The 21,463-nt window shown below is 34.9% G+C and overlaps 1 protein-coding gene across 5 annotated transcripts in view; it reads left to right on the top strand.

The window, feature by feature from the left end:
- The window catches only part of LOC128217432 (TBC1 domain family member 30-like), a 47,480-nt gene that overhangs the window by 21,402 nt on the left and 4,615 nt on the right, over positions 1–21,463 (top strand). For all 5 annotated transcript variants that reach the window (XM_052924579.1, XM_052924580.1, XM_052924582.1 and 2 more), the window contains 7 exons: positions 1,406–1,533; positions 5,067–5,192; positions 7,263–7,448; positions 17,928–18,090; positions 18,995–19,166; positions 19,784–19,889; positions 20,564–20,795. In XM_052924579.1, the coding sequence (XP_052780539.1) occupies positions 1,406–1,533; positions 5,067–5,192; positions 7,263–7,448; positions 17,928–18,090; positions 18,995–19,166; positions 19,784–19,889; positions 20,564–20,795 (1,113 nt within the window). The remainder of the gene's footprint in view (positions 1–1,405; positions 1,534–5,066; positions 5,193–7,262; positions 7,449–17,927; positions 18,091–18,994; positions 19,167–19,783; positions 19,890–20,563; positions 20,796–21,463) is intronic.

Below are 21,463 nucleotides of genomic sequence, written 5' to 3'. Positions count from 1 at the left end.
TACCATTTTTAGCTCGACTATTCGAAAAATAAGGAGAGCTATCCTAGTCACACGAGCGTAGTCATAACCACTTATGTTAAAGTTTGAGTACCACCTCAAATATTTTCAAAGTCCATTGACATATGGCTTTGAAACTTGCACACTTGTTCACCATCATGCCCCCAATATGTACACAGGAGGAGGTAACCCTATCAAGTATTTTGACAAAATTATGCCCCTTTTTCGACTTAGAATTTACTAAGACTTAGAATTTACATTAAAGTTTGCGTACCACCTCAAATATTTTCAAAGTCCATTGACATATGGCTTTGAAACTTGCACACTTGTTCACCATCATGCCCCCAATATGTACACAGGAGGAGGTAACTCTATCAAGTATTTTGACAAAATTATGCCCCTTTTTCGACTTAGAATTTACTAAGACTTAGAATTTACATTAAAGTTTGCGTACCACCTCAAATATTTTCAAAGTCCATTGACATATGGCTTTGAAACTTGCACACTTGTTCACCATCATGCCCCCAATATGTACACAGGAGGAGGTAACTCTATCAAGTATTTTGACAAAATTATGCCCCTTTTTCGACTTAGAATTTACTAAGACTTAGAATTTACATTAAAGTTTGCGTACCACCTCAAATATTTTCAAAGTCCATTGACATATGGCTTTGAAACTTTGCACACTTGTTCACCATCATGCCCCCAACCTTTACACAGGAGGAGGTCACTGTATCAAACATTTTGACAGAATTATGCCCCTTTTTCGACTTAGAATTTACGTTAAAGTTTGCGTACCACCTCAAATATTTTCAAAGTCAATTGACATCTGGCTTTGAAACTTTGCACGCTAGTTCAACATAATGCCCCCAACCTGTACACAGGAGGAGGTCACTGTATCAAGCATTTTGATAGAATTATGCCCCTTTTTCGACTTAGAATTAACGTTAAAGTTTGCGTACCACCTCAAATATTTTCCAATTCAATTTATGTAAATATCTCAGCACATCATGTATTGCATTGAAATCTAATCTAACAGTGATCCATGCATGTTTTGCCAAAAAATTTCAATCCATACACCGAAAAGCGGCGGAATAGTCGAGCGCGCTGTCTCTGTGACAGCTCTTGTTAAGCTTTTTTGGTAACTTCAGACTATTATATTGTTGTAAAAAGCGTTCCTTGCTTGGACATTTGCATCAAAATAAGTAAGAGAAACCTTGAAATGGATATAAATAACTTTCAAAAGGGATTTAAGCCCTTTCAACTTGCTTTAGGCATGACTCCTACACAAACATACTCGGGGCTATTTTTTAAAGTTTACAATTAACAGCTGTTTGAATCTCTGAACTATCAGGTCTGTATAAAATTATGAGGCACAAGAAAATTATATGAATATTACGTATTTCAGGAATAGATACAAGGATGCGTTTCTCGTTGTCGCCCCAGGCTGGGGATAGTGCGTTTGACCAATGGAAGGATGCTATGAGAGCTGTTGCCAGGCTGCCCCTCGGAATACCTGTAGAGTTCAGGAGGAAGGTAACTTGAAGTTGTTAGAATGAATAACATTAGGGCTTCTTATCAACATGTGAACAACAAAATATCTTAAGACCAGTAATGGCAGTTAAGCATTACATTAGTGTCACAAATTTAATTTAGATTAGGGTCACTTGCAAATTCAGTGATCATTAATACTAGTCATGATTATTCATTTGAAAAAAGTCATTGTAAGGCTATTTCCTGGAAGAAGGCACAATTTTACTTTTACAAGTCTGTTTAAGTATTGTTTGTGACAGGCATTCTAAATTGGTTCAGTAGTTAAATGTAATGAATGTTTATTTCAATCTAGTATATAATCTTATTGAAGAAAAAAGGTTGTTTGTAATAGGGTTTGAAATTGGGCTGGTATACTCACAAAATGGGAGTGAATTTTGAATATTGTGAATGACTATCCAATTTTGCAAATTTCTGCGTGTTCTTCAATGTCAACCTTTGCAATCTGCTACAAAAATTGCTGAGATTACCAAATATAAGAGTCGTGCATGCACTGTTAGTAGACATAACATAACAGTTCCATCTCGTCATTGGCTGATTAGAAAAAGAACAAATAAGCTGTCTAAATTAGATTGATTAAACTGCATTCCCATAATATGTTCACTTAAAGATGCACTCTTACTACCAAATAAGATGTACCACAATTAATACAGTTGTTTTAATTTACTGAAAAGGATGAATAAATATCGAAAACAAAGTTTCTCTAAAAGGATACCATGTTTAATTTGAGAGAAAGGTGCAGAAAACATGGTATTTATACCTTTATGAGATGATGCTTGATACATGTTAATCTTTTAGCACTCACCAGTCATTTAATACTTATGCGTTTTCAGCTATTAAATTCGTGGTTACAATCTTGTTGTCAGAATTTAATATTTTCCATGAATGCATTATTATAAGAATGTAGTTAAAGGTTTATCACTCAAAATTTATGTTTGTTATACATGTGTATGTATTTATTTTGAATATGAGTATCACTTAAACGTTACATTCAAATTCTCTAAGCCCCAAATTATGGTTCTTAAGCTGTCTCCCAAAAAATGTATCGATTTAAGTTTATTTGTGATAGCTTAGAATAATTTGTATCTCACATATTTGGAACTCTCCTGAGCATTGATTGGAATTTGTTTACAAGCAAAAGTTTCAAGTTTGATGTTTGGAAATTGGAAGTCTGAAGTCTGATCTCTTCAATGAAAGGCTCTTGAGACCTATTTTTCGACTTTAAACATTTAAGAATTTTAATCCTGATGGAATTGCTGCCAGTAACTATATGTAACAACTGAAGTCCAACGAAATATTGTAGTTTAGTTTTATTCTGATAAAGTAAATAGTATAAAATTGGCAGACATATTTTAAAGCTGCACTCTCACAGATTGACAGTTTTGACTTTTATTTTATTTTTTCCTCAGAATCAGCTGATTTTTGAACCATTTAGCAATTACAATGCAGTCATATAAGATAACTCACAAAAGAACAGATCCCAATTGTTTGGTAAACTGTCGAAATGCTCATTTTTCTTAAAGCATTGGTAACACTTTTAGCGACTAACGCTTTTAGCCATAAAACATCATTTTTCGAGTGTAAATATGAAACAGTGTGATCTGATCTTTTGTCAGCAGTCTTGTATCACTGGTTTCCAGACATTTACGCAAAATTTGGCTCATTTCAAAACAAAATAATAGAAAAGTTGTTAAAATGGTCAATCTGTAAGAGGGCAGCTTTAAAGTTTACTAGAAATTCAGTATGTTGATTATTTATAAATGTCTTAAACATAAGGATTTTAAACAGTTTTTTCTGTAGTAATTCTGTTATGTGTATTAAAGCTCTTCTAATTCCTCATTGAACTTTGCAGTAGGCCATGATATTGCATAGCACTTTACTTTCCAGACAGTTTTACCGCCTGATTCTTATGGCGTAATTAAGTTTTGCTGACAGAATTCACCTCAGACCTTAAGATTAACTGGAACCAGAAAGATTAGCTTGAACCATTACTTGTCTGTTTAATACCACAAAAAAAATCTGATAATTGTTGCTCCAGGGCTCTTGCGAGGGGGCGACTTGGGCGAAGTGGTCGCCTAAAATTCCCAGACTTCGCCTATTTGTGTCATCAAAGCGACATTGACTTCGCCGAAAATTTTAACACATTGTAAATCTGTCAATCAGTGATTATTTGGCCACTGTCTCATTAGTCAAAACATCGAAATTAGCCAATCATAAAATTTGGTAATCTCCTAATCCGATAATTGGACCGTGTCATCCAATTACCAAAACATCGCTGGTAGGCGGAGCTATTGAAAGTTAACCAATCAGAATGTACATTGAGAAGACCCTGATCAAATGATATACGTTCGTTAAAATGAGATAGAAAAGGCGACATAATTATGAACAATTGTGTCAAGCATTAATGAAATTAAAAAGTAATTGATATATGTATTGAACAAACAATGCAAGACATTTTAAACATAGTTGTGTATGAAGCAGACGGTCATAGCCATCTCGGGCCATCAGCAAGGTGGGGCTAAGAAAATCAATAACATGACGTATCACCAAATATTTGATTGGTTTTAGTGAAATGTTTACGATAAAAAATTGATTTGTAAACACATTTTTTTTATTGCTTTATGTAGAGTTTTAATACTTACAGTATTTTTCTCCTGTTTACGATGTCAAAAAAGCAGCGAGATCGCCATTTTGTCAGAACAATTTTCCGAGTTAATTTCTCAACCTCCCATTATGTATTGGTAAAGTTTTCATCACTTAGGACTGTGATTTAAATGTCATTTGGTTCTTAAATGTCAGCATATTTAAAATTATTTAGCCAGAGACAAGTAAATAACAGCATAGCTGAATGTGACATTCGTACCCTACCTTATTAATCATTTTGATTGTTTCAAATCCTTAGCTGTCTTGGTTTTTTGTTTCATTTTTTATGAACATTTTATATTGTTATAGCAATCAGTTTGAATGTGAATAAAACCAGGTGTGTGGTATGGCATAGTTTTTGTATCAGGTGTTACAAAAAGTATCACTTCTCCCTAAAGTCTCCCCGTCTCCCCACTTCTCCCTAAATTGACTGAAGGGAGAAGTCACTTCTCCCAAAATTTTCAGCCTAGTGAGAGCCCTGGTTGCTCTCTGTAAAAGGTTTGGCTTAGCCTAGCAGATCAGGCCCCAATTTCTCGACACTTCTTAAGTCTCTTATAACAGGATTAAGCTAAGCTCACGTTTTTGTTCTATAATTTGTGTTATATTTACTGCTTTAAGAGTTTTTAGACTTTAGATAGTAAAACTCTTTATGATATTTTCAATAAACCATTTTCCATTGATCAAAATCAAATTTATGAATGTATTTTGGCTAATTGAAATTAGCTACTTAAGCCTGTTAAGCTTAATAAGTTTCGAGAAATTGGCCCCTGTACATCTCTGAGCTGAAGATTAACTGGAACCAGAAGGCTTAAGTATGAATCACTACTGATTTGTTCAAAATCACAAAAACCTAATAATGTTGCTGTCTGTTTCAGGTATGGCTGAGCCTAGCAGACCAGTACATCTCTGAGCTGAAGATTAACTGGGATAGAACAGTGAAGTTTGCCTTCAACGAGAGGAGCAACCCGGATGACAACACACTCGGCATGCAGATTGTCAAGGTTTGATATGAACATTGTGTGGGTCACTGTTTTTATTAGCTCGACTATTCGAAGAATATGGAGAGCTATACTACTCACCCAAGCGTCAATGTCAGCATCGGCGTTGGCGTCGGCGTCACACCTTGGTTAAGGTTTTGTATGTAAGCAACTTTAAGTCATTATCTCAGTAAATACATCATGTATTGCATTGAAACTTTAGCTATGTATTCCCAACTATCTAACCTACTAAATTAAAGAAGTAAGATAACTCTAGTTTGCATTGAATGCAAATAATGGGCCTTTATTATTTGACTTAGAAATTCTGGTTAAGGGTTTGCATGTAAGCACACATACAAATGTAGGTTAATTTCTCAGCAACTACTTGATTTTTTGCATTGAGACTTTAGACAATTGTACTCGACCATCTAACCTACTTAAATAACTCTTGATTGCATTTAATGCAAGTAATTGCCCTTTATTATTCGACTTAAAAATTCTGGTTAAGGTGTTGCATGTAAACACATTTAAGTCAATATCTCAGCAAATACATCATGTATTTCATTGAAACTTGATATGTATTCCCAACTATCTTACCTACTAATTTAATATAATGCAAATTATGGGCCTTTATTATTTGACTTAGAAATTCTGGTTAAGGTTTTGCATGTAAGCACACATAGGTTAATATCTCAGCAACTACTTCATGTATTGCATTTAGACTTTATACAATGGTACTTAACCATCCAATCTACTTAAATAACCAAGTAAGGTATCTCTAGTTTGCATTTAATTCAAATGATGGCCCTTTTTTATTTGACATTGAAATTCAAATACATCATGTATTGCATTGAAACTTCATACACAGGCTCCCAACCATTCAACCTTCTTAATTAATCAGGAAAGATAACTCTATCTTGCCTATTATATAATTTTTGCCCCTTTATTATGCCACTTAGAAATTATGGTTAAAGTTTTGCATGTAAGCAAACATAGGTTAATATCTTGGCAACTACTTCATGTATTTCATTGAGACTTTATACAATGGTACTCAAACCCAACCTACTTGAATATCCAAGTTAGATAACTGTATTTTGCAAATAATGGCCCTTTATTATTGGACTTAGAAATTTTGGTTTAAATTTTGCATGTAAGCACATTAATGATAATATCTCAGCAAAAACATCATGTATTGCATTAAAATCTTATCTACGTTTACAGTGATCCATGTTTCGCCAAAACTTTTCAATCCTTACACTGAAAAGCGGCGGAATAGTCGAGCGCGCTGTCTCTGTGGCAGCTCTTGTTTTATTGAAATGGTTACTTTTTGAATATTGAACCCTTTTTTTTAAATAAGATACTTTCAAATTAGGGCTATTCCATTTAAACATTTACCCCCCGGGAGGAAGGCACTTTTGAATTATTCAACCTCACTACAGAAGCAGATTTACCCTTTTGGGATCCAAATAAGTGGAAAAAGACACCCACCCATTACTATTAAAATCATTGCCTTCCCCACGGGGGTTATATGTTTGACTGGAATAGCCCTTAGATGAAATATGTCAAAAATTCAAATAAAGTGGTTTATTTCATTTTCTGTTGGTTTTATATTCGTTTCTCTTAATGAGGTGTAAATAAAACAAAAACACTCCCACTTAATAAGAATTACCATGATTAATACAATTGTTTTAATTTACTGAAAAGGAATATGGTAATAAATATTGAGAACAATAGTTCTTATCAAGGAAACAGTATTATGAGAAGATAATTTATTACTGTAAATCTTTTAGGACCAACCAGTCATTTAATATTTATGTGTTTTCAGCTATTAAATACACAGTTACAATCTGGTTATCAGCAATTTATAATATTTTCCATAAATGCATTATTTAGTAAGAAGTATTAGGTTTATCACTCAAAATTTATGTTTGTTATACATGTGTATGTACTGATTTTAAATACGATGAGTTATGCTGAAAAAATTAAGCTAAAGATGTTGCTTGTCAAATATGTACGGTTCTCTGTTCAAATTCATGAATATCATAATTGTGTCTGTTACATACAACCAATCTTGTCTTATCTGACCCTTACCAGGACTTACACAGGACGGGGTGCAGTGGTTTCAGCGGTGAAGACAACGAGGCTGAACGTGCAGTTCTCAAGCGTATACTGCTTGCTTACGCACGCTGGAACAAGGCCGTCGGATACTGTCAGGGCTTCAACGTCATTGCTGCTCTGCTGCTGGACGTTATGGACAGGAAGGAGGCTGATGCGTTGAAGGTTTGTGGATTATGGATAATATATTTTGTAGTTACGGTGTGAAAGTGAAAATGTTCTAACTGCTTGCTTCTTTATGCAACTTCACCTAGAACCTTTAATAATTATGTGCTAATTTATATAAGCTTGATTTTGACGAAAGCTGATAGCTTATAGAATCACTCTCCAGTATGTATCCTGGGCAGAAATCAGTACTGTGTTATTTTGAGAGGCCATGAGGAATTACCCCTAGTGGGGATCGAACCCACAACCTCTTGGGTGAGAGGCGGAAACCTATACCACTAGACCACTCTCTTCCATAGAAATTTTATGTTTCCACCAGTCCAAGTGTGAGTTCCTGTGGACAAAGCAAATGTAAAGCATGGAATTATTCTGTTCACAGTCTAAATCTATTCCATTTACCAAAATGAATGACACAAATGGATTTTTTTTGTAAAATTCATCAGCAATTGAATATCAACTTCAAAAAATTCCTCTGATCATCAACTTTGTGCTTCATTTTTTCCCTCAAATGTATCACATGCAAATGCCTTCCAATAGAGCTAGATAAGTGAGATTCATTTCATAAAATGTCAATGTTCAAAGAATTGAAGGTCAACAGAGTTTTATTCCTCTTTTGTCTCATATTGATTCACAATAAAAAGCTGCAATTTATCTTGCTTTTTCAAAGGGATGGATAGAAAAAATGTTTGTTACTGGATCTCTGCCCTTCTTAGTTAAACAAAAGTGTTTTTCAAAAGCAACGATCTAGATGATGATATATTAAGGACTTTCTTTATTGAAGAGCATGTTTACTATTTGAAAAAAACTGCTTTCGATATATGCTATTAAAAAGTATGGAAACTTTTTTACAATGTAATAGATGACATGAAGTAAATTCTTAATGATTAAGAAAGGGCGAAGTGAGCTGAGAGAACGAGCCCTTCTTAAACATTAAGATATTACTTCAGGTCATCAAAGTAAACTGACTTAAAACCTCATTGGCATATACATTGTCAACATTCCGGTAGCAGGCGAACCCGCACAATATTGGCATCCTAAATGATTAAATTACAACAATCTGCAATTTCATTGGCTGAAAATTATTCTAATCCTTCTTATTAAATTTATAGTTCATGTTAAAGTCTTTCTTAATGTACTCACAAAACATTTTCAAAGAAGGAGAAACGCTCCCTGATATTTGTGTTTCCTAATTAATTGAAATTTTTTGATTGAAAATGTAATTCCAAACTTTCCATGTTAGAACTCATCAACACTCGGAGAGTTCAGATGTTGATTCCTGTTACTGGGACACGAAAATGGGGAATAAACTTGCTTCAGGATCAGGATTTTCAAATATTAATTTCACAAAGATGCCGACAGATAATATTCCACTTGTCTGCTCTTGAAGTAGTTTATCAGATAATTCCAGGTTTGCTTGAGTTTATTGTGTCTCCCCCATTCATCGGGAAAACATTTTTACTGCCCTGTCTGTCAATATGACTGTCTGTATGTCACCACTTAGTTTGTGGTCAATAACTACAGAACGCTTGGACCCAGCATATTCATACTTAGTATGCATGTTGTTCATGGCCGTTAAATGACACCTTTTGATTTAAAGATCAGACGGTCAAAGGTCATGGTCACAGTGACCTTTAGGTGAAAATATGTTTTCTACTCAATGACTGAAGATTCTTTGGGTGCAGAAACTTCATACTTGGTATGCGAGTTGGTCATGACTATGTGATAGTCCTTATTCTTGCACACCGGATGTGTGTTTCCGGTCATGTGACCAGTGCTGGAAAAACCCATCTTACCCCATGTAAGATGAGTCACGCGCAACAATGCGCCACTTTTTATTTCTTTTATTGTATGGTTTATAACGCTGACACGCTGCGTAGCCGGTAACTCGGCTTATATTGATTTTGAGGTTAAATGTCAAGGTTGTTGTGACCTTTAGGTGAAAAAACATTTTCCACTCAATAAGGGTTAAGAGGCCAAGGTCACTGTTAGTTCGTCTCCAGTCCAAAGGTACAAACATCATGTCCATCATTGATTATCTCTGAGTTGTGACCACACAAAAGAAGAGACAAGCACTTTTTCCATAAAGCAATCTCTTAGTTTTTCTTTACAAATAATGCATGTAAATCTCATATTTATGAATATCTAGGTGAATATCTAGGTTAAAGCTATGTAAAAAAAGACTAAAATCTATGTAATTTTCTTTCAAGAATGGTTTTATATATTTTGTCAGAAAATGTGACGAACTGTCAGAAAATGTGACATACTGTCAGTTAATGTGACATACAGTTAATGGGACATACTGTTAGAAAATATGGCATACTGTCAGAAAATGTGACACACTGTCAGAAAATGTGACACACTGTCGGAAAATATGGCATACTGTCAGAAAATGTGGCACACTGTCAGAAAATGTGACATACTGTCAGTTAATGTGACATACTGTCAGATAATGTGACATACTGTCAGAAACGTGATTTTTTGTTTACACGGGTTAATTATTTTACAATTCTTCCTGCAGAACATCTATAGAAATATTCAGCCTTTACATTTTCTTAGAAAGTTGCGTAGAAAGCTCATTAAACTGGCTGGATTTATCAAGTAAGATCTTATTTCTTTTCAATTAATCCCTTTCAACATGAAATCAAATAATGTGTTCTTAGAACAAGGTTTTTAATTACATTCATGAGAACAATCCATTTCTGTGCAAAGCCTGACTTAATTATCTGAAAATTATTTTGATTCAGCAGAATGTATCAAGGTTTCTTAAAACATGGAGGATAGAGAGGAGCATATAAGCATTTAGTCGCTGATTTGTCCGTCTGTCTTTCTGTCTGTCCATCATACCCTTGTCCTGATAGTGACTTTAAAACTGCTGTTGGCATTGAAGTAAAAATTAGTATATAGATATATTGCAATGAGAAATGTAGAATCTTTAGCCTTACAGTTTTTTATTGGCGCATGGCCCAATAGATTATTGGCAGCTGTATTAACACCACTCCAAGGGTTTAATTGCATCCTTATTAAACTACCCTAAGTGTTGAATGGCATCTGTATTAACAACATCTCAAGAGGTTATGGCATCCATATTAACAACACCACAAGAGGTTAATGGCATCCGTATTAACAACACCCCAAGAGGTTAATGGCATCCGTATTAACAACATCTCAAGAGGTTATGGCATCCGTATTAACAACACCACAAGAGGTTAATGGCATCCGTATTAACAACACCCCAAGAGGTTAATGGCATCTGTATTAACAACATCTCAAGAGGTTATGGCATCCATATTAACAACACCACGAGAGGTTAATGGCATCCGTATTAACAACACCCCAAGAGGTTAATGGCATCCGTATTAACAACATCTCAAGAGGTTATGGCATCCATATTAACAACACCACAAGAGGTTAATGGCATCCGTATTAACAACACCCCAAGAGGTTATGGCATCCGTATTAACAACATCTCAAGAGGTTATGGCATCCGTATTAACAACACCACAAGAGGTTAATGGCATCCGTATTAACACCATCTCAAGAGGTTATGGCATCCGTATTAACAACACCACAAGAGGTTAATGGCATCCGTATTAACAACACCCCAAGAGGTTATGGCATCTGTATTAACAACATCTCAAGAGGTTATGGCATCCGAATTAACAACACCCCAAGAGGTTAATGGCATCCGTATTAACAACACCCCAAGAGGTTATGGCATCCGTATTAACAACATCTCAAGAGGTTATGGCATCCGTATTAACAACATCTCAAGAGGTTATGGCATCCGTATTAACAACACCACAAGAGGTTAATGGCATCCGTATTAACAACACCCCAAGAGGTTATGGCATCCGTATTAACAACATCTCAAGAGGTTATGGCATCCGTATTAACAACATCTCAAGAGGTTATGGCATCCGTATTAACAACACCACAAGAGGTTAATGGCATCCGTATTAACAACACCCCAAGAGGTTATGGCATCCGTATTAACAACATCTCAAGAGGTTAATGGCATCCGTATTAACAACACCCCAAGAGGTTATGGCATCCGTATTAACAACACCCCAAGAGGTTATGGCATCCATATTAACAACACCCCAAGAGGTTATGGCATCTGTATTAACAACACCCCAAGAGGTTATGGCATCCGTATTAACAACACCCCAAGAGGTTATGGCATCCGTATTAACAACACCCCAAGAGGTTATGGCATCCGTATTAACAACACCCGAAGAGGTTATGGCATCCGTATTAACAACACCCCAAGAGGTTATGGCATCCGTAATAACAACACCCCAAGAGGTTATGGCATCCGTAATAACAACACCACAAGAGGTTAATGGCATCCGTATTAACAACACCCCAAGAGGTTATGGCATCCGTAATAACAACACCCCAAGAGGTTATGGCATCCGAATTAACAACACCCCAAGAGGTTAATGGCGCCTATACCAACAATACTCCAAGGGATTAATGGCCTCTGTATCAACAATACAATAAGTGGTTATTGGCACCTATATTCATGTGTATGATTATGAGACTTATCAGTTGGTTTACAGGAACACAGTTGTATATAATGTTTTTTTCTAATAAGAAGACATGAGCATTTTTATACAATGTGTTGTGCACCAATTGTTATATTTTGCTGTCTTCCGTTTCTTTATATGGAATGTGTGTATGATTAAAAGCATTCTTTGACATAATAACATCATTATTCAGATGTTTGTCACTATTCCCCCAACTCTGAAGGGTTTGTTGTACAATAGTTATAACAGTTACGCTTCTGAAAGGACGCAAAGGCATTCATTAATAGCTATTGTGAACGGTAAAGTGTGTGCCTGACAAATGGTTGTATGACGCACATTGACGTAATTGACTTGGGAGTGTTGTCGTAGGGGAGTCCTTGTCAAGAAATATCTCCTGTCTCTGTAAGTGGATTATTCTTCAGGCAGCTCTCTGTAATTAAGCGAATTATAGCTTCTTAAATATGATAAATTGTTCGTGTGTTTTTAAGAACATAAATATATTTTGATTTTTCTGCAAACATACAAAATGTATTACAGTCTGTTTAAATCAGCCAGATATCTTTATAGACCTGATTTTTTCTGAAGTATGTATATTAAATGATTCTGTTACTGGCATAAAACAATTTGTTTGTGTTTTGAACAAAACTGGCTTGTTTAATCTCGAAGCAAGTCTTTCAAGTGCCAATAAATTTCTAGAAGGAAGCATAAATTGAATTTTCAAGAGGACTTGAGTAGCAAAAATTCCTAGTAAAGGAGGGAAACTGGCCGATTTCTTTGCCATCTAAGGCATTAAATGAAGATTGATGGGGACAGAAAATGAAATGTCCTGTCAATGTAATAAATTGGCCAATCGCCTTAGGAAACCAGGCAAATGAGTTCCTGGCAAGAGCTTATTTCGTTCATTATGAAATGGCTTTTATGGACTCGACTAGCTTGGTAGGAAGTTAAGAGCTATATTTGATTACTAGTGAAATATATTTTGCTTAAAATATTACCCTTCAAAAAAGTTAGCTCTAAGACTATTTAATTAAATATTGTATTAGCTTAATCATTCAAAACCAAGATTCTGAATTTTTTTTATCTTTTTTTTAGGCTGTAGGCCACTTAGCCTGAAGACTTTTATAACATTAAATTGGAATCTAATCAGCAGAACAACATTTTTAACATTTGATGAATTAATGCCCACTCAGTCAATCGCAGTACTGTTAGAACTGCCGTGGTCAATGACCTAATTTACATTTACATCTAGATTACCTAGTTACCAATCTGCTGCTATAGCTATGGAGCTGCACTATGCATATTATAATATGATATGCGGTTAATATAGTGCAATTAAACTGCGTTTTTGCGAAATTGACCAATTAAAATCATAGAAAATACAGTTATTTTAATAACGCCATTAACAAAATGCAATATTAAAAGCAGAATAGGCATTTTTTTCAAAATGAATGAGTACTGAATCAAAATTAATACATGTAGATATTTCTGCTGCGGCAGGGGAACTAAATACTATTGGTTAAAAATAGAATCTGGGTCTTTGGATTCGTACATGTTTATTCCCGGGAATTTAACCCACAAAAAACATGGATCATATTGAAGATGCAATTAAATGCTCATTTGATGTAAGGTATCAAGCCAAAATGTTTTAAAAGAAATAATAATATTTCATTTTATCCTATAATCAGTTTTTTTGGTGTTTGAAGTCATTCATTAGGATATTTTCTATGTTTAAAATAGCCTAAATCGGCTCTTAGTTGACCATTTTTTTATTAAGGTTGTTTGAATGTACGTACTGTGTCGCATAAAACCATTTAATTTTGTACCAACAACCTTTAACCATAACTGAATGCATATTATACAATTTTACAATTAAAATCAAAGCGCTTAAAGCGTTGACAGGCTTTTGACCTGCTACAATTTGTGAGTGCCGAATGGAACAGAAAGTGGAAGATTTCTCAGTTAGGATCAGTAATCGTTGGGGTGTTGCTTGTTGCATATGCATATTTATGAACCACTGATAAAAATCTGTTCATTTTGTCTATGAGTGACAAGGCAAGGCAGGTTGAGGGCTGAATATTAAGATACATCAATACATACAGGGAATTGTATGTGGGTGATATGATCCAGAGCAATTTTGCAAGAGGATCCTGTCATTGTAACAAGAAACCTCAAACATAAACTAAATTAACATGTCCAATGCATTTTGATGGACGCATTTGGTTGTGGTCATACCCTGGTAGTAAATTAAATATGACTCAGTCATGTTTGAAGTGTAGAGTACATATTACTAAAAATGGTCTAAATGCTTTATCCATGGTAATGCATTGTTTATGAAACCAAGTTCCAGATAAGGTTTGTTTCATAAGCAATTGGGTACGCCACATATCAAAGGAGTATTTCAAGTGACTGATACTCAATGGTTTTGATTTAATGGAGTATCAGCAAAAAATATTAAAGTATTTGTGAAGGAATTCGTGAGCATGCACATTCTATCTTTAGATGTTTATGTTAATTTGTATGATTATTACATGACTATACTCACAAAATGTAGCAGGCCGAAAGCCTTTCAACCCTTTAAGTGATTTGATTGTAGTCTAATGGTGGCCCAGTAGGCAAAACTGAATGATTACCCATATTTAGGGGCACAAGGCTTTGACCAAATTACAGACTCGTTGAGAGACAAAACGTCACTGTACAACAATAACAGATTACATATACATACACTGAGGCATTGCCCATTCAGCAAGTGCTCCGATAAGATTGTTAGTCATTTTAGGCTTTTGAACCTTTGTGCACAGACAGAATATTACTCTAGTTAGAGCTACCCTGGTTCTTCAACATGCACCAGTGTATAGCATTGTCACACAGGATCCCCATTTAATGTCCTTCCCGGAAGACGAGTAGTTTTTTTTAGTGGTGCGGCAGGGAAAGAACCTGCGACCTCTGGATTGAAAGTCAAGTGTGTTACCACTAGACCATGGATCTGCCACAACTGTATGGATTTTCTCACTGTTGAACATCAAACTATTTTGTAATGAGATGGTGGTCTGACACTCGTTTGTCTGAGAGAACTAAAGCTTACATTTACGGTAAAGCATGTTATAAACCCAGACCAGTTTTATAAGATGTATTGACAACCTCTTTGGAAGGTGCCATAAACATTCTAAGTTGGATGAGTTGGAAGGGTTTATTTGTCATAAAGTGTAATTTTCCAAAGAAAATGGAATGAAAAAAAAATAACATGTGTCTGGGATGATTTTCACGTCATCTAAAAAGTCTTTAAAAGCTTTTGATTTGTTTATTAAAGCATAGAAGGCAGTATGAAGATTTGAAAAAAAATCATAAAATTATAGTATTTATCAGTTGCATATTATATACCAGTAGTATTGCATTGTAATTTTAGTCTTAAAGTTGAACTCTTACTTCCAGATGTATCCCAATTAATGCAATTGTTTTAATTTACTGAAAAGGATGAATAAATATCGAAAAACAATGGTTTATATGAAAACACAGTATTATTTTTCATGTTTGTTTTCATTACAAGAACTTGACATGAATACAGCTGATGTCTAAGCTTTTTGACACTTTATATTGTGTCTAGTACAGCTCATGAATTATGTCCAACTAATTAAAACTGACAATAACTAAATTTTATGAGTTGCCTTACTTTGTTTTCGAGAAATTATGATCTTCATCTAATGTATTTCAACAGGCTGCTTCTCACTGAATGCCTTTAATTGAATGTATTGAAAACTAGGGCAGTGTATTAAATTTTCTCTCCGAAAAAGCTTGGTTATTGCCTAAAAGATTGTTAAACAAAGAAAATTTCTCTCCCGCAAAACCCTGGCAATTTTAGTGGCAGACTTCTGCAACATAATAAATTGGGTATCTTTTTTCCTTGTTTAAGGTATGTGATGAATAATTATATAAAAATTTGACATCTGGTGACCCTGTAGTATAACTCTTAAAGGGTCAAAAGTGATGAGGAAGAATATGTCAATATAATACATTCCAAACACGATGGCTCAATATGGCTTGGCTCGATTTTCTTGTTCCCTTGAACTTGATGTTAAGGACCCATCTCTATGTAACTATTCCCACTTAGCTTGTTATTTGCAAGGCTCAAAGTACTTTGGCTGGTCCCGATGATGTCAAGCCAACTCGACTGTATACCACATAAGAAAAAGAAAAGAAAATTACATCTGTCATAACTTAATTTATCTGTGATACATTTTCAGTTAATTATTTGGCATATTATAAGTGATCAGTAAGGAATACACTTTCCTGTGGTACCCAAATAACATGGGGTGGCTAGGTATCAAATTTTACATGAATGCCAAAGACTTGATGAAATGACAAGGTTACATGTTTATTAATCTCTGAAATGTTTATGTCAATAAGGTATAAAATATGCTATATGAATTGCACTCTATTGTATTATTGACTCAAGAAATATAAGGAACATATTTTTGTTAGTTCTATCCCAAAACCAAATTTCACCAAATAACAGAGAAAGATCTCTTCTCAATTTCACAAAGAAATGGTATCAAGATTCTAGGAGAGTAATTTTATGCACCTTAAGATTGGCCCGATTTTGAAATGAGGTAAAATGAATTTGGCTTTCAATGCTATTTGCTTTCACCCCTAAGATAGCCAGGGATATGAAGAGAGAAAAAATGTATTAGATTTATTATGTTGTTATGGTGGGCAAATAATATGTATGCATTATATATTTTATGCATCTCATACAAACCATGTTTGTCGAAGTTAAAAAACAGCTTTTATTTGTCACTGTTAGGTTATACAAGAATACATCACATGTGTTGAATATGAACAAAATATTTACCAGTTTGTAGATTAGGAACTGACAGTTGGTTTTGCTCATAGGCACTCAAAGGCACTCAAAGTGTCTAGACTCACATATACAGACAAAGAATATTTCAGTAGTTATTTCATATACACGAGACATCAAGCACATCTAATCATGTTATTTCGTTGGTATTTTCTTATGGGACTGGCGCTGAAGTTGCTAAGTGTATCGATTTGTATTGGCTGGCGAAGTTTTCCTTGTATCTCGTTATCAAGTTATAAAGTGTCGAATGTAATACCTTATTCCCTTTTCTGTTGGAATATTTGTTTATATGTCAGACAGGCCTGCAAGAGAAAGGCAAACCAAAAATATCTCGTAGACTTGTTATGGACGATTTCTTAGATGATTACTATGATAATAGATATTCTTTCAGTATTATGTTCAGTGAAAATAATTATTTCATCCTATTCTTTGTCTCAGCTTGTGGGGTTTGGTAGTTGCCATGGAGTCAAGACATATTACCTTACAAGTCAAGACCAAGTTGCATGCGAAATGGTCTCATAAAAGATAAACACATGCTCAAACTTATTATTCAAGGACTCTGAAAATTTTAACTGAATGAATTTTCAAAGCAATTAACAGAATGTTCATCAGCGGATACTTTGCAAATTTGTGGCTTAACCCAAGATCGGGGTGGTATTTTGGGGTAGTTTTTATCCTTATACATGCCTAAGTGATTCCAATCAGACGATTGGTCAATTCATTTCACTGTCCAATCAAAACACTCAGATTCTACTCTTAAATTTAAGATTGATCTTATTTAATTGCTCCAATATCACAAAAATACTCAGGTAAAAATTTAATAATTAAATGAAATCTGAAGTCATTTCACTATAAAAAAAAATCATTTTAAAGCTTATTTTCTCAAAGAATGAGTTGTCTGAAGTATTTTTGGGACAATGGGGCATTGCCTGTTTGGAGATGTTTTATCCCACTCATTGTGCAATATTGTAAAGCACATTTTCATTTCATTTTTGTTCAGAGTAGGAAACATGCTCTCATTAGGCCAAATAAATCTTATTTTATAGCACTAAGAATCAAACAAAATGGTTTGAAATCAATCCTTTTTCCATGTTTCAGGTGATGATATTCTTGATAGACAAGGTATTGCCAGAGGGCTACTTTGCCCACAACCTGCGTGCGCTCTCCGTGGACATGGCCGTATTCAGGGACCTGCTCAAGATCTTCCCAAAACTCTCCCGTCACCTTGACTACCTCCAGCACGCGCAGGACCAGTCTACCGGTGAGGGTGAATTTGAGTGGTATTGCTGATGAATTCAATTATGATTATGTGACTCAGATAGAAATTTAAGTCAACAATTGAGATGGTTCATCGTCATACATGTATACCCCGATACACACTATGCTATGCTTCGTTGTGTACTGTGGGCAATTTGGCTAGAAAAATCTCATATTCATGAATAATTAATGAGGCCTATGACCTGCGGCAGTAGTCAAGACCTCATGGCCATGGAGGTTTCTGACACTGTTAAGTTATTGAACAATATTTGAGTGTAACATGCGAATTCATTGGAAGAAGAGTTGTCTCTCCTGCCCCATGCATATTCATTAAAACGAGATTTTGTCAGCCAATTGTCCCAAGGTATGTATGAAGTGTAACCAAAGAAAGTACCGTGGTTGCTGACGATGGAGTTGGTTATGCTTAAAATGAACAACATGTGAAAATAAACAACATCATGTCTTTTTACTGTTCTATTAAATCGTTTTCAAAAATCAATGTTTTGTAGGGCTCCCAAACCATATTCCACTCATGTTAGCCAAATCTTAAGAAAGTCATTGGCTTAAGAACAGTCCAATTCTTATTAGACAGCCCTTCAGGTCACAACTTTAACATTAGTTATCCAAAGTCACTAGTTTTAGATATACAGTCAAACCCTGTTGGGTCAAACTCCCTTGGCTCAGATTCCTCATTGGTATTGAACTGGATGTTAAGGACAGATTTCTTTATACTGCAGGTAAAAAATCCCGCTTGGCTTGAAAATAATTGAGGTTCGAGGTATTTCCGTAGGTCCCTGGGAGTTCGAGTCTACGGGGTTCAACTGTATTTGAAAATCCATGCTGATAGTTTAGTAATCATGACTCATTCATTTTTAAACTAATTTGAGATTGTAAAAACTATTTACTAGGAGGATGTTACGAGCCTCCGCTGACCAACGTGTTCACGATGCAGTGGTTCCTGACGTTGTTTGCAACATGCCTGCCCAAGTCGACTGTCCTGCGCGTTTGGGATTGTGTGCTGCTGGACGGCTCTGAGATTCTCCTTCGCACAGCCCTCGTTATCTGGGGTAAACTCTCGAGGTAGGGGGATTTTCTTCTTAAACAAGTTTATTTGAAACTTTGTTGAATGAGGCATAATCTGATTGAATTTTTATGGAATTCTGAAGTTTTCATTTCTTAATTTGTTTGTAAAGTTTTTGCCGTCAGCCTCTCAGCTATGCGAGATACATTATATAATATGTATAGGTAATGCTTGTTTTAATAAAATCAGTACATAATCTTTATTTGCAAAACTTTTTATCAAAACATCCCTTATAAATCTCAGATTTTAAGGCATATTTTCTCATAGATTTGGATTGCATGTACAAATCAGAGAGACATGAAGTAGCAACCCTATTCATGTTAGACTTAGAAAGTTTAAGCTTATTTATTTTACAACAAGTTATTACAACATTTATTTATATAAATCACTCTCATTAGCACAATGATTTTACGCGAGAGTGTGGTCTTGTGTTGTGGGGGGAACCGGAGTACCTCGAGGAAACCCACTTGTCCGGCTTGGTGACCACAAACCAAACACACATGGACCCTGACCGGGAATTGAACCTGTGTTGCCTAGGTGAGAAGCGTGTGCACTATCCACAGGGCTAACCGGGTAAACAACATGTTTAACTAACTGGCTGCCCTCCATTTTTCAGTCGTATCTTACAAGTGGGATCAGCAGATGAGTTTTACACACTGATGGGAGACATCACCCAGGAAATGGTGGAGGGTAATCTGCTCGATGCCGACGCCATGATCAAGGTGAGCTTAAAGGATTTTCAATGATTGCAAACACTGTTTGAATGATATTGAATTAGGATATAAAAGATAGGTTATGATAACTTTTGTCATGGCAAAGGTCAGATTCCATGCAGGAACATATCAGATGATGCAGAAGGCATTTTCAATATTCAGTTAAATCATTGGATGATATTTGGCGAACATCTGTTATTGATCTCAGTTCTTTCTGCATTCATTGTTAGTCTCTCTGGCCATCTATACTCAAGTTTTGTTAGTTATGTTTTAACTACCTAATTTATTTTAAAGCTGAACTCATATTTTTAATCAATACATAAGCATATATAGCAAACATAAATTTTGAATGATAACCTTTAACCACTTACTAATTATGCATTTATGGAAAATATTAATTACTGATAACAATATTTTATCCTTGTATTTAATAGCTGAAAATGCACAAATATTAACTGACTAGTGAGTCTCATCACCTCATAAGGTAGAATTACTGTGTTTTGTGCACCTTTCTTTCAAATTAAACACAGTATCCCTCCAAGAACCCTTGTTTTTGATATCTATTCATACCCTTCAGTAAATTTAAACAATTGTATGAATTGTTGTACTGCTTTTTTTGGGAGTATGAGTACATCTTAGAAGACAACATTTGTTTGAAAGTTCATAAAAAAATATTGTTTCAGAGTGTGTACCTGATTGCCCCTTTCCCACTTCAACAACTGACAGAGCTGAGGGAGAAGTACACCTACAACATCCGACCTTTTACTCCGGCAACCAAGGCAAGGTCAACCACAGGTGCAGAGGGTGTGGTGTTGCCTAGCGACGAGGATGACCTTGATGAAGAGGACATTGAAAAAATAACCTGTTTCACTGGGTTTATCCCAACTGGGGTGTCCAGCGGGGGGCGACATAGAGGTGTGTTACTTGTTATCTACACTTGGTTTTGCCAAGTAAAATAAATTTAGTGTGAGTTTGCCTGTCTTCAACTATATCTCAGTGATTTTTTTGGGTACAATTCTGCCATTTAATGGCTGTTTTCCCTTGTGAAAAAATTTCCATTTCCCCAAAATTTATCATTTTTTCACTATTTGATAATTGCAAATGATGTTAATGAATTAAAAAGCAATGAATTTCTTGAAAAATAAACAAATCTTAACAAGATTAACTCTTTCACAGAATAATGTATAAACAAAAAAGTGAAAACTGGTATATTTACCACTACATTAGCTTTTATGGCCTGATTTTGTATTTTTTCAAAGTCAACTTTTTCCTTATTTGCAAGGCACAGGCACTAAAAATAATTCCAAAAACAATCACTGTAACTTTATTATATAAAGACATTGATATGTTTAAAGAAATGCAAGTCGCCTTATAATATGATGATTTTGAATGAAAAAAGATACAACAATCTTTAATATCTGGAAGATACTACATGAATGGCCAAACTATATGGAATTTATTGAACAAGTTTTCTAATATTGATAACATTGAGCCTTAGTGATTTTTTTTATCTCTTTTGGAAATTGAGATTAATAAATATCATATGGAATAGCCACAAATGATTTTTTTTTATTTATGTCATA

Source organism: Mya arenaria, chromosome 14 (assembly GCF_026914265.1).
Source record: "Mya arenaria isolate MELC-2E11 chromosome 14, ASM2691426v1".
NCBI lineage: Eukaryota > Metazoa > Mollusca > Bivalvia > Myida > Myidae > Mya > Mya arenaria.
Note: the sequence above shows the minus strand (reverse complement) of the source record. Positions and strands in the feature narration are given on the sequence as shown.